Genomic DNA, 15,641 nt, shown 5'->3' on the forward strand with positions numbered 1-15,641 from the left:
TACTTTTAGTTATTTATTCTCTCTCCATTTCTCTTTATGCTTAAACTCGTTTCACTATTAACTCTAAAATAATTATAAATTCAATAAATATAACTTAATTGGTAATATATGCTATAGGATAGGTACAAAGATAAAGTAACTAAAATTTAAATTTTAGGTCCATGTTTTTAGGAATTTAAATTTTAGGCCACCAATAAAAATAGTATTTGTTTTTAGGTTTTGTAAAGTGAAAAATGTCACATTTATAAAAATAATGTTACATGTATTTGTAAAAAAACCCAATATATTATTCTCTTAATTAAAGTAAAACATTTCTTTTAAAGATTGATTTAGGCCTCATTTGACCTTGAACTGGCATGCATGCTGAATTTACGAAAAATAAGCTTGAATTCAATTTCCACGAAGGGACAAAGAACTTGAAACTTTAATTATATAGTGATAACAAATAAACTGAAACAAAATCACCTAAAATATTCTTAGTATCATAGTGACTCTATTATTTTAAAGCTGTTTTGTGTGCATTCTAATTAATTGCAGCTGTCATAAACATATTAGTACATTGACAATTTTCTTTTTTGGACAACAAACTTTTTATATAACAATTTTACACACTTCTGTTTACATTTTTTTTTTACCTCAATTCTTCTTTTCTTATATAGAGTTTTATTTTAAAGTTCTATTGTATATTAAATAAAAGTCCTCTTATATTAGATAGCTCCGGAGTGATCAGAGGTTTATACACACGTGTGCGCGTATGTTTGCGCGCAACAGCTAGCAAACCAAACAGTATATACATAGCTGTTATCTTCTTTGTCAATATTTGAATCATTTAGAAAAGGAAACTTCTCATTCAACTCTCATGTCAAAGTCTACGTGTTATTGTCATGCTTATTATATATGGAATTGTGGATAATCTGACTTGGTTAAGGATACTTAATTGGATAAACATAATTTACTTTGCTTTCTGGGTGTGCGCGTGATGTTCCAAACAATTAATTAATGGTCCACTACACCATATACCGTTCGATTGAGATCCCACAATTAGGCTAGTTATTGACTCACATAAAGCTTGATTATATTAATAATCTCACCACCAAACTTTGAGCTAACACCATCAATTCCTTATTGTATACGGCATGACAAGCAACGGCGGTGACATCTTTAATTTAAGGAAAATTTACGTTTGATTTTAAACTATACTATGTATTGAAGTTTTACGCCATTAGATGATTGAAAGTTACATATTAACTTAGTCACTTAACACATGATTTTACTCCAAAACTCTTGCCCTTAGTTTCTAGTTTCTACACTTCTAGTGAAGAAATGATAGATTTATAACTATGACGCAAGAGCTGAAAAGATCGAGTTTAGCATGAGACACGTTATTAATTAGTAGGACCTGGTCTAACGAATATTTTATTATAAAAAGGTGTACGTGTATATAATACCGTCAACGTTTGTAATTTTCATACATACTTCATTAATGAGGTATCAGGGGCTTCCTTAATCATTTTGGTAATTACTTTAAAGCTAGAGAATGATTTGATTTTGATCATGTTTTATTTACTTCTCAACTATATATATATATCCTTATTGAACTGAATGTTTTGCCATATAGTAGGAGAATATTCGACACGGTCAATTAATGCGAAACCCATTGATTTGCACCGCATATTAATCAAGCATGCATGATACTAAATCATTGTTTGGATCCAGTCAATTGGAGTCATTAATAGTGTCGAATAGTAGTCTAGTTTCTTAATTTAACCTAAAAATAAAAAGTTAGTAAAAAAAATCTTAGTTTCGAATTCTTAAATTTCCGATGAACAAAAATTATCCAGTTAAAGAGAGTGTTGTAAACATACTAATTAAGGAGAATTCAATCTTTTTTAATGAATTTTTTAATTATCCTGAAAATATTTTTAATTTTTAATATAATAAATACTTTCTTTTTATTAAATGATTTCTATTTTGTTTAATTTCCTTAAATAGCTAATTCTTAGCATTTGTGAAAAGCTATTTAATTAATCTCAATTGGGGTGAAAATCAACTTCAGCTTAATTATGAATTTATGATCATATTACCTTATATATATTTAAGCCTTGAACGATATTCAGTTTGGTGTTTTGCTCACTCCTCGTGACAAATCCAAACCAGTGAGTTTATTAATATTCCTTTTTTGCTGTGAAAAAAAAGTCTTGAACGATATATATATATAGGTATCACGTAATACTTGATCATTTTTTGTTTACTAGACAGTAAAAAATATCTGTGATCAAATTAATAGATAGGTTACAGACACTCATTCGTATATATAAGTTAATTTACTTTTCATCTCTCTTTCTCTTTCTTTATTTTTGCTTCATATAAATTTTACATTTATAATTTCTCTGTTCTCTATTTCTTCTGTTTCTGTATAAGCATAGATGGATCATATAAATGTAAACATGCATATAGAACAACAATGATAACAATTTACAAGAGCAAAGCTGTGTTGTACGTTCTGGCTGATGATATATATAGCACCTAAAACAAAACTTTTGATTTCTGGATTCCTTTTGGATAGAAAAGTGAAGATGTTCAATCATATATCATTAATTAGATGACAGTTCCCAGAAAGTCTGAAAAAAACACTATTCGGTGGCAAACGCAATGATATCCTACGAATTGCTCGTGGAAGTGACAAACAGAAGCCACACACAGATCAGACCGTACGTTTTGCTCGTGAAGGTGGCAAGAAGCTGTCTTTCAAGCGTGCATGAAAATTATACACCTCTACATAGTCTCACGAGACCTACTTTTTTTTAATTTAGTACTAGTTTCCCAATAAATATATATACACTTCCCTTCTTAAACTTGATTTTTTCGCCCAAAACTTTGACCATTTCAGCATTTCTTGTTCTTAAACTTTAGTTGTTTTAGAATTTTAACATGTAATTGTGTATTTTTTTTTCAGTTATACCCTTATATATATAGCAGTGTAAATTGTAATTAAAGAGATAAGCTAATGACTTTATTTGATTTTCAAAAAATATTTATTATGAAATATTGATGTTACTTTTACTTCTTAATTAGTTGAATTCAAAGGAACAATATCTCATCAGAAAGGATCTCCTTCAAAGTGAATTCTCAATAATTCTAATAATTGGAGTAAGTTATAAATAAATAAATAATTAAAATTAACATATAAATTTGCAAAGCAATAAATGAAGACATTTTAATCTACGTGAAAAATATAAAGTATTAAAAATCATATATTTTATATATTGTTTTCTTAATCTACGAGAAAAAACCTTAAAACAACACAAATTTAAGAATACAGAGAGAAATAAATTTACAATATAAAATAAATAAATTTCTTATCAAAACTAATTCACGCGTTTATATATTTTTTTAAGACTTCATTAGATGTAATTATAAATTTAATTTTTTTATAAGATAGATATGAAATATTTGTTTCTATCAAATAAAAACTCTTGGTAAATTAGAAGCTAAACTATAAGTAAATCCTTCTTTGATTTTCCCATATTTAGAAGCTTTTGTTCTAAAATTAAAACAATGCCACCATTTTGACCAACACTTTTCTAATCTTTTTTTTTTTTAGAAGAACACTTTTATATCTATTTCCCATCAAATGAGGCAATAATGAATAATGGTTTCATAAGTTCCATCATCGTCGAAAAATGACTTTTGAAAAATGCGCATTTTTGCTTGTTGCAATTTGAGACATAATAGCAAAAGTCATCCTTGTCATAATCACTGCCTCAATTTCTTTCTTTACGAATATTTCTTAAATACTATATCGCTAATACTAAAATAACAACATAAATGGACTCAAGGTCATAATCAAAGGCAGACTCAAAGGTCTCGGTGATTAGATAGTTCTCCATTTCAGTTATTAATTTTGAAAACAATTTCCTTAAAGACCTTGAGCCTAAATTCCTACAGGATAAGCATAAGCCAAAGACTTCTTTGATTGACATGTTCATCTATTGACCTTTTAGCATAATTCTAAATGGTGTCCTGGCCTCTGATTAATTCCTTTACCTACCGTTGAATGAAATAAAGGGGCTATAGAGAGAGTTCTTCCAAAGTTGAGCACTTGATAACCCACTTACGTAGCTTTTAAAATTTATCCCCGAACCTACTTGCTATTGGCACACTTTTAGAAGGCAAAAGCTTTTTACCATTACTTGCCCCGAAATATATAGTGCATGTCCTACCCTACTCAAAATGTCTTAACCTGCTTAAGTTTCGATCTTGATAATATTTTTTTCATTATTGTTTCCTTCAATTGTTTTGCTATAAGCTTATCAAAGAGAACTCTACATCTAGGACAAAATGCATGACTTTCATTGTGTTTGGTTTGCCGTTCCACAACCCTCAGCGTAAGTTTATTTTCAAGATTCGTCTCACATACATCTCCATAGAACGGTTTCGAAATTTGTGTTGCCAGCAAACAAAACACACACTTTGTGGTCATGCCTCATTATGTCGGCAAGAAATTAAAAAAAGTGTGTAAATAGATAAATAGATAGATATAAAGAGAGAAATAGGAGTGTTAATTAAGAGAGTCATTATCATTTTAAAAAGAATATTATCATATCACATTACAAATCATATCAATATATCATTTGTCACATCTTTTCGATCTCACTCAAAATGTAAATACCTAATGATTTTTCAACAGTCGTTTTTCTTTTAGATATTGAAAGGTTATTGATTTCCCATAAATGATCATTTAATAAAAAAATGATTTTTTGAATTTTTTATGTTGGGTTATGTTATTTAATTTGTATCTTGTACTTCTGATCTTTTATCATGTCACACCTTGTACTAAGTTTAATTCAAATATTGAAATTACATTATCATTTTTTTAACATGTAGATACTAGATATTCTAAATTTTAACATAAACAAAATAAAATTTTATAATTTAGGTTTGTTAGTAATCATCCCTTAAGTAGAATTTGTATTCCTTCAAAAGAAAAAGTTGAATTTCTATCAGCTTTTCTTAGCATGCTTTTGAGGCATTTCCTGGTAAGACTAAGAGAGTCACCGCCTACTTACCCTTTGAGGGAAAAAAAAATGAAGCCACATTAGCCAACGCACTTTACGTATGCCACTCTAATATCGTTCACACGTGTGATTAATTACGTTAACCGAACGCTCCAAAGTCGTCAGTTTGTTTGCTTACGAAAAGGCAAACATGTTAACACTGAGCAGCAAAATTAGAATATGCCGACATTGAGATCGGAAAGTAAGTATATATATTCATTTTTTTTAGTTGGTCAAAAAAGAATAAACACAAAGGAATATTGGAATAAGTCAGTATATAGTGAATGAGGAATGAGTGAAAATGATGAGTACAACTACATAAAAAATAATCAGTGAAAGGAAAACCCATTTCAAACATGATCGAGCTTGGCTATTTATTTATTTATTTGCAACTTGTAAGTCGCACTTTCTAATCCAATGTGAAAGACGCAATGAAAAACTTGTTTGAATTCTGCATACAGAGAAATAGAAATGCACATAATTATCCCCAGATTAACATCAATAGAGAAGTCGGTGGTAGGGACAAATGCGGTGCAAATGAGATAACGTTAAAGTGCAATGCACGAGAAAAAGCTTATTTGCTCCATAATGCCGAATGGGGGATGCCATGGAGGTGTATCCATCTTAATTGCTACATTTGATTGCATTATTATATCTCAGCTCACATTCGTTTGTTTGTTTACCAAAAGGCAAAACTTGTTTACACGGGTCTGTACAAAACAAGGAGGCGCATTTTGATTATCAGAAACCCAAAAGATTATTTTTGTTTTTTATTCGCTCAATAACGTATTGTTTATTTTATATTTTAGGAATAATTATATAACTGTGGATAACAAAATTGTCAACAATCAAAAAATATTATCTAGTCTATATTTTAAGAATACTTTTATAATTATTGATAGATTATTGCCCATAACTAGTCAATATATTTTGGTTATTTTTTATTCATTTTTGGGAACTATCCATGGTATTGGTAGATCTCACTGATATTAAAAAAATGCACAAATAATTTTATAAAAGGGTAATAGCAAAGGTTAACACACGCCATCAATTTTATCTATTTCTGAGTGAATTATATATTTATAACAATGGGGACAAAATTTTCTCAATTCCAATCACCTAAACGTATTGTGTGGATTCTTTTTAGTGATATATCTAAAAATACCTGTTAATTCCTTATTAACAATCTTTTTTTTTTTATCACAATCAGTACATTTCAAAATAATAATTACTCGGATATCTTTACCTTTAGCCATGAATCTCCCTTGGGTTTTTAATTCACTTAAATCTTTTGTTAATGAGGCAATGAGTTTTGGGTCCAACACGAGGGGTGACATGTAGCTATTATCCATGCCTATTTTGTTGTGTTGTGATCCTTAATCTTTTGTGAGGGACAATTTTTTTAAAAATACGATCAGACATTAAATGAGTACCTCTCTTAATAGGAATTCAAACCTTGATTTGTTATGTTATGAGAGATTAACCCCTTTCACCAAACTAAATTCCTATTAGTTAATTTGTTCAATTTTGATTGCTCTGATTAGTTTAATATATACAATTATTCACTCATTCATATGTGAAAACTATGGATTTGTGATATATAAAGGTAAGGTTTTTGCTATATCCATTTCAGTTCAAGTTACTTAAATAACTTTTCTCTTTCAAATATTCTTCTCTCTCTCCGATCCTCATACATAAAAATTTATATATGTAAATAAATTAATTATTAAATTAAAATTAATTGTCCAAAAATTTATTATCTAAATTAATATGTGTATTAAATATACATTAGAAATTTTATTATTTTATAGCGATATTATTTATTTTATAATATAATTGGTTTATTAGCTCAATTGATTAAAGCATTGTACTGGTAATGTAAAAGTCACATGTTTAATTCCTCTATGGACCATTAATTTTAAATTAATTCATAAAATATATTTTTGAATTTTTTTAAAAAAACTGTTTGGGCCTCATACGGATTAATCAATCTGTATATGAATTAGACTTATAAATTGACCAATCCCTATTGGTTTACAGATTCACCAATCAGTATGATATTGTTTGGGCCTCATATGGATAGGTAAATTTGTAAGTCCAAAATTGATTGATCTATCCATAAGTCTCATGAATTTTAAAAATCCGTATCAACATTACGGAAAGGACAAAAATGGAATTTCGTAGTTTTGTTGGGTGTACCAACATTTATACTGCATGCACGTAGAAATACCCATAGGACTAACAGCAATTCCCTCCGGTATTTCCATGGGCTTAAATCGCGGACTGTAATTTTAGCCCATGTGGCCCAAAAATAGTTGAGACCAAACTGAAAATTGGAGAAGACGAAAGAAATTAAAAAAAGAAAAATAGTAGAAAAGAAGGCATTAGGTTAAGAGTGAAGACACAGAGAGCATAGTAATACTTACTGAGTGCTTGCAGTTGCTGCGTCGCAAGGTACCGGCGGCGACGGAGAGCTATCTTCTCAATTTCCGATCACTGCATTGGTTCTGTTGACGAGGTAACGCTCTTCCCGAAACCCTTATTTACGATCACCCCACTTGAGATATTATTCCATTTTGCATTTCCTCTTCAGATCTCGTTCTCTCCTTTTTCCGATCTTCTTCTCTCATACTACGATCCTTCCATTTCCTCCCCTAAACTCTCATTTTGTATATGCTTTCCAATTTTATTTTTTTTATTGGCTGTATCGCCAAATGGTTGACAATTTAGGGTTTTCACATAGTTCGCGAACCCATTTTTTCGTTTATGTGAAACTAACTCTTCCAGAAACTGGAGCTGTTATTGCTTGAGTTGTACTTTTAATCTATTGTTGATGATACTTCGATTGCTGGAACATTTGTTTTTGGTCGGTTGGTAGGTTTAGATTACTTTGTTGTAATGAGGGATGATGAACAACTAAAACCTTTTATGATTTATGCGATTAGGCTATTGTTCCTCATGTATGTTCATGTATTTAATTGAAGTTCTTTACATTTAATATCAATGAATAGCTCCGTCTTAAACCCTTTTTTGGCCATGGTGTGTTTTTGGATATTAGTTGAAGATTATTTCTTCTGCTCTTAATTTTTATTATCGCGGCTATAATCAGTGTGAGCAGAAGAATTTATGGAATTCCAAATAATAACAATGGATCTGGTGTTATATATTGTTGACTTTGTGCCTTATTCTAAATTTGGCCTTTTTGTTTTGGGCCAGGGTTTTGTTCTACTTGACTTGCATACTTGATGGCGTCAAAGTTGCAGAAGTTGCAGTCCGCAGCATGTCAAGCATCTCAATTTGTATCCAGTCGTGGAACTAACTACTACAGGCAATTGCTGGAACAGAACAAGCAACACATTCAGGAGCCTCCTACAGTAGAGAAATGCAACCTGCTGGCAAAGCAATTGTTTTACACCCGCCTTGCTAGGTTATATTTTGTCCAACTCACCCCTCCCCCCCTACTGATGTTGTGTCTGGCTGGATTCACCATATGAAATTCACTAATTGTATATGCTTGTTGGCCATCATTTATTGATTTCAAATGTTTTTGACATACTTTAATATGCTCTTGGATGTTTCCAATCATGTCTAATGGCTTTTTCTACTCCTTTATAGACTAGGGATGAAGTCCTGGAAGGTGAGGTTGCAAGGTTTTAACCTACTATGCTTTTGAATCATGTTAATTTGCCCCTCTTTAGAAAGAGTCCCAAAGGATTGTCTGAGAGATGAGCTCTCAATCATCAATTTCCTAAAGTACAACAAATTTGTTGTTAGTGATCCATGTTAGGGATATATATTTTGTTGATTACCGAGCGTCTAACATAACCCTTTTTCTTTACCTGAACCTCGGACTGGTGGTGCGACCGTAGATGGAGTTAATGTCCTAAAGTAGTATAGTAAGGAAAGGGATCCTTCTTCATTTCCTCGGTCATGGGAGATGATGTGGAGCTTCATTGGGAGTTTATTTTCATTGTGTTGGAAGTGGGATAAGAGGGATTCTCTTGCATATTTACTATAAACTGCTATCTGATGTGTCTCCTATGATCTTATGGGTTCAGGATATATATAATTCCAAGGTCATAGGGTTATAATTGACTAAGTGTATGTATGGTATAGATTACTTTTGGGAAATAATTGCTTATTTTTCAAAAGCACTCTCATAAAGCTGACAAAAGTAAGTAATTATTCTTCCAAAGTAGGCTGAACCAAACATGAACTAAGTCAGTTGGTCAGCCAATTACCAGGAACATAGGTTGGGTAAATTTCACACCTAGGATGTGGCATGAAAGGTTGGAGGGGTCATGTAATCAACAATTCACCATTCTTGATCTGAAGTGTTAGTATGATTCAGCCCAGGAATCTGTTTAGTCAATAATAATTAGGATTGGATAGCAAGGGAAATATGGGGATAGGTTGGGTAGGTAACTAGGTATTGGAGATAGGGTTTGTGTGGAAGGAGTCCACCTCTGACAGAAGTCATGTAATCATAATTTTGTTCTTGTGTTGGGAAGAAATGCAGAAATATATTCTGTGTAATTAACTGGATCCCTAATTACAAATTTTGACTTTCATTGGCTTCATTAGCTTGTCAAATACACTAAACTACTACTCTAACAGTTATAGACTTGTACAATTTAACAATGTACACTGACTATACGTACACTAAAAAGTATTTATTGTCTATGTCACAGTAGCAAGATGTGCACTAATAAGTCTCATTGCATCAAATAATTTCCGTAGATGCCTATATGAACATGCTGATTGACACCTGGTGCTTGTTATCAGCATGTCATTGGTAATGTAACTTTTGTATTTTAAATAAAATTGGAATATTGCTATTAGAGAACCTTTTTAATCAACAATCTGATTGCCACTATATTTCAAAGTTTTCCCATAATCCATCTATCACGGTTCAACTGCATGCCTTGAATTTGAGCAACTCATAGTTTGCTTGTGAGACATTATAAGCACCATTGTTAAAATCTAGATCTTGTTAATTGCTGTACTTGTGTTAATAATTCTGATTACGAAATAACCTAAGCTCATCAATTTCTGCTTACATCAATGCCACAACAACATGCTGCTTGTAGTTTTTATGTCGAAGCCCACTTCTGTTTGGTATTACTGAAGCCAATGCTGCCTCTCTAACTATGCTATCCCTTTGTGTCAGTTTTCACTTTTCACCACGATCTTTTGTGAATTAGCTAAACAATGAATTCTGAAAACTTGTGCTGCATGGCCGTATCTGCCTGTCTGTCTCTCTACATGGCGAAGTCTGTTCTATGTTAATTTAATTGTAGGTGTTTCTTGCTGCTACATATAACTCTAGAATCTTTTGCAGTATTCCGGGTCGTAATGAGTCCTTTTGGAAGGAACTTGATTATGTCAAGAATTTATGGAAGAACAGGAAAGAGCTAAAGGTTGAAGATGCAGGCATTGCTGCTTTGTTTGGCCTGGAATGCTTTGCATGGTATTGTGGTGGTGAGATTGTTGGAAGGGGATTTACTTTCACCGGTTACTATGTCTAATAATAACCACTTGGAAAGTGTAGATTTTATCAGGGCCATATACTCCTAAAGCCAACTGCTCTGGTCATTTATACATTGTGTGGATTATTGCATTCTGCATGGCAATTTTTGTTATGATAAGCCTCAATAACCCCTTGTAGTTGAAAGCGGGATGAACCTTGTGTTGTTCTTTTATCATGTTGGAAAGCTAGTGATGGTACTCCACAGTGATGATACTCCTGCAATTCTTTTAACATTTTTGTCATGCTTTTTAAAAAAAAATATATATTGCTGTTATTCTCATAAAATATTAAAACCAGAATAAAAAGTTTATGTCCGAGAATTGATATCCATTTTTTCTTTCTAGATTTTTTTAACTACAATTTTGATTATAAATTGAAGACATTTTGGATCGGAAGTACTAAAATAGGAACACAATTTTTTATACTGTCCTTTATATTGATTGATTGAAATTTATTAAAAATCCCAAATTTGTGGTTTTTACTTTTACATCCAACTTAACTTTGTGTATTAAAATAATGTGTTAGAGTATGTTAAAATTACCTGGTGATGAGATACAAAGGATTAAAGTGGAGCTACGTCGTTATTAGAGCGTGGTTAAGCTATCCAGTAAATTGTATTTGAATGGTTCGGCCTTTACGGTCAGAAATGGCATAATGTCTAATTTCAGAAGTTAAGATTCCACAGCGCTATGAAAATGGCTACGCAATTAAAAGTCACAAGAAAAGGACGTGTATATGAGAAGACCCGACATCCTTTTTTAGTTAGGGGTTTTATTTTCTGAAATTTTGAATGAAAGTGGAGATGAATTGAGGAGCATTTAGTCTTTAACTGGATTCGTTGAGCGTGATTAATAATATTCTCTATTCCCACTTACCATCAGTTAATCTACAAAAGATGCGAGTGAAATTGAGGCAATAAAGTAAGAAAAACATTTTGTCACTCAAGCAACAAGACTAATACTATATTCAAGTCAAGTCCCAATTGAGGCCATCTTCTCCCAAATAAAAAACAAGGTCTGATAGTGCGTAACATGCTTTTGCTCTCTAATTGTGATAAGGTATGCTAGCCGACCCGGCGAGGTTGTGCTAGATTCTCCATTTAATACATGGGTGTGTTTCATTTTTTTTTATTGAAGAATTAATTTTGAGTTTAGAATTGATTTTAAATAATTTTTTATATGTTTGATTTAAAATTAATTATGAGTATAAGTAATTTTGAGTAGTTTTGTGTTGGATCCAATTTTTTTTACTGAGTTCTATTCTTAATTAGATTTTATAATAAAAACATTCAAGTATTAATCACATTAATTTAAAATTAATTTTAAACAAAATTAATTTTGCATAATCAATTTTGTTAACACTTATCTAAACACGATAAATGATGCAGTAAAAAGAGAAAAATGATTTTAACTTCTCTTAAAAAAAATGATTTTAATTTATTATTTATGTATATATGCATAAATTACTTTTAACTTATGAGTGAAGCTTATTTTAATTTTTTAATTTTCTTTTTTATAAGTGTCCATGAAGAAACTTATTCAAACTAGACTAACAAAGGTGATCATTAATGAAATCAATAATAAAAAGATTCTGAATTTGATGTCTTTGATTCTTTATTATAGGTAACTACGCGTATAAAAAGAGGCTTGTATCATGTCATATCTTTAAAATAGCTCTTGCTTCTATTTTTTTTTTTCTCTCTCAAGTTTCTTACCATTTGATTTCGGTAAAGGTCCAATTGTCCAATTTAACAGTTAGATAAAATCTACTAGGTACAGTCCAAAAGCCGTTAAACATTTCACACATACACACAACAAGAGTCTCTTCACTTTTTAATTAGGGGCAGATCCACATCAGGTTCAAGAAAAATTAGGTTGTCTGGCTATAACAATTACAGTCTACTGCATTTGGTTGTCTAGGAACAAACTGATTTTTGAAGATTATCAATTTTCTGTAATAGAGGTTATTAGCAAGATTAAGTTTCTTATGTATAGACAAGCGCATCTGTTGTATTTATTTTAGCATTGATATAGGTCTTCTTGTATTAGGGAGACTTTTGATTTTCTTTAACTGCGGGGTATGCCCCGTTTATTATTGTATCATTTTGGGTTTAATATAATTTACATTTTTTCCCAAAAACAAGAGTCTCTCTCCTTCATTCCAATTTTGTGTTGTACAGGCTATGTTTCATCATAAAAGCTTCAAGTCTCTAAAGTGGTATGAAACTTGATTCTGGGAAGGCAGAAAACTAAACTTGTATGGTTGTGATGGTGATTGGTGGAGTAGAATTCTTATTATGTTTGTTAATAATTGAAGTGATTGTGTACTGTTTCATCAGTGAAGAAGGTTTTGGTGATTTGCCGCAAAACCGCATAAGAGAGAAGCCAATGTGAAGCAGCTCCGGACTGAATTGGTCCAGTTGCTTCACTCTGGCCACAGCCATGCGGGTAACTTGGTTATTGAATTTGAGCTTTCACTCTTAATATGTTCTTTTTTTTCTCAATCTATTATTATCAATTAATGAACTTCTCCTGTTTTGCATTCTGGTTGAACATGTAGTCAAGGAAGAGAAGACGATGGCATCATATGATCTTATTAAGATATACTGTGACCTTATTGCAGCATGCATGCAGATGATTGAATCACAAAGGTATTTTATATTCACCTAAATATAACTTTAGCACACGTTTTTAAATCTACTATACGTATTCTTGTGATCTTGTCTATGTTAGAGGGATATGGTGAAATTGATTATCCTGGATTATTATTTATTTTATTTTTTATATCTTTCAATAGTACGGCTGAGAAGTTATTGTAGTCATGAATGGGGCTGGATTAGAGACACGGTGTCAATTTGTTTTAAAGCTAGAATTTATTTTGATAGAGTTGATTTCAAATCATTATATCCAAATTTTAACTAATAGTATTAGAGTGTGGCGTGTTAGAAACAATGTGAGAGAGTATATTGCTAATTTGATATCAATGTTCTTGCATCCAAATTCATTTCAAATATATTGAAACGTGTGTATGGTGCGGAGAATTCATGTGAAATACAATTATTCATGTATATTTGCGATAACACGTATTTATTTTTTCATGCACTTTTGACCTTACTTGTGAGTCTTAAGGAAATTGAATACTACATTTGCTTTATGAAACTATTGATCTTTGCAATCTAGAAAGTTAGTTCATGGTGATTGTCCACTGTCACTGACTCAGTGTGTTGAGCCTTTTTTCTTTATTTTTTTCCCCTCCAGAAACTGCCCTATCGATTTGAAAGAAGCGATTTCAAGCGTAATATTTACACCCCCAAGATGTTCAGATATACTTGAGCTCGTGGATGTGAAGAAGCATATTATGGCTAAATATGGACGACAGTTTGTCTCAGCAGCTGTTGAATTACGCCCTGACAGTGCCGTAAATCGTTTGGCAAGTCTCTCTTGTTGGGGAGGAAGGATCATGTTAAAGAATCATTTTTCATCATTTTTTTCTTTCTAACTTATTGTCTTTTCAGTTGGTTGAGAAATTTTCTACCAATGCACCCGATTGTCCTACCAAGATCAAAATACCGACTGCAATTGCTGAGGAACATAATGTCCAATGGCAACCGTCATTAGAAGAAAACGATGTGAATGCGTCTCAAGATTTTCTGGTACGCTTAATTTGTTCATTATGGATGATCTTGACTTGATTTTATATCATTATTAAATACAAGTTTGTGGTGATTAATTTTCTACTATTTATATATGGCTGGACCAAATACTTTTGAGAAGGCTACTTATGTGAAACCTTCACAACTCCATGTTCCACCTGTTGGTGATGAAAGAAGACCTCCTAATTTACGTGCTTATGCTTCTAATCAACTTAACGAGATGCACAATATTTCTTATGAGAAGAATGCAAGTTTAAATTCTTCAGGTAACTCTTTTGGTCACTTGAGAAATCTTGTTTTAAGATGGTAATTGTATTGCCGAATATTTGGGGTTCAAGCATGTCCGCAAGAGCAGCTGCAGACCTTTCTAACCGTGAAAAGTTAACAAGTCAGTGTTCAAGTGAATTGAAGAGTTCTCTTCTTCTGTTGGTGAATTACCTAAAAAATATGCCTTTCATGCTACCAAACATCTTTCTGCTGGTTTTGTTAAGAGCACATTCCGAAGAAGCAGTTTTGAGATACACAATGAACAAGCTATTGTAAGAGAACAACATAGTCTGGTGCGATCACCCAATGAACATCGCATGAACAGTAATGAGAATGTGGTGAAACTGTACCAGTCAGCTTCATTGACATCTCATAATGCTTTTTGCGAAGAAAAACCATTTGGCTATGTATATGGAGTGGCTGATATATATCCAAATGCTGATAATCCTCAGATGAAGAAAGTGCAAGGTGAAGCAAACAAGAAATCAAGCACAAGGGACTCAAATGCATACTTTGATTCTGATGCTAGTGAGTCTGAGGATGGACTTCCTAAACAAAATTCAGTCACTCTTGCCAATTCTGGTAGTGGATTGTCTAGAAGGATGTTAGCTCCTTCAAAAACTGGTACATGTTTCATTTTGAAGGATGATTCTTTGTCCAAGGCTTCTAAGACTTCTGGTGCAAGTTCTGGGCATGGATCAGCAGAACATGCAGCATCTAAGTCAAATTCAGAACCTAAAAGTGAGGAAATTATAATATTATCTGCAATGGTGCAACCTTCTAGCTCTCTTACTACAACAATGATACCAGATAAGGAAGAGGCTTCAAAATCTTCAAATTCTAATAAAGATATATGCCCTCTATGGAGAAGGCCAGTCATGTTCATCCAAAGCTACCTGACTATGATACCTTTGCTGCCCAATTTCTGTCTCGTAAGAAGGGTCTTCAATAAAATTCCATGTGCTTGCTTATGATAACATAGGATTCTTGTGCAGTCTTAGCACGCTTTCCTGAAATTGTGGAGAAAAACAATGAGTGGTGTTAATCATATAGGCTAATGTTATTAACACACAAGACTTCCAAAACTTTAATATATTGCAGTAAAGCTTTTTAGAAACTTAATATTGTATTAGTA

General features: G+C 32.0%; 1 protein-coding gene across 1 annotated transcript; it reads left to right on the forward strand.

The window, feature by feature from the left end:
- The first annotated feature begins 7,477 nt into the window (after nt 1–7,477).
- Nucleotides 7,478–10,763, forward strand: LOC100499783 (uncharacterized). The gene is given in 3 exon segments (NM_001249047.2): nt 7,478–7,575; nt 8,274–8,484; nt 10,399–10,763. Coding segments are annotated over 2 exon segments (369 nt in total). The 5' UTR covers nt 7,478–7,575; nt 8,274–8,302; the 3' UTR covers nt 10,586–10,763.
- The last annotated feature ends 4,878 nt before the right edge of the window (nt 10,764–15,641 follow it).

Source organism: Glycine max, chromosome 8 (genome assembly GCF_000004515.6).
Source record: "Glycine max cultivar Williams 82 chromosome 8, Glycine_max_v4.0, whole genome shotgun sequence".
Lineage (NCBI taxonomy): Eukaryota > Viridiplantae > Streptophyta > Magnoliopsida > Fabales > Fabaceae > Glycine > Glycine max.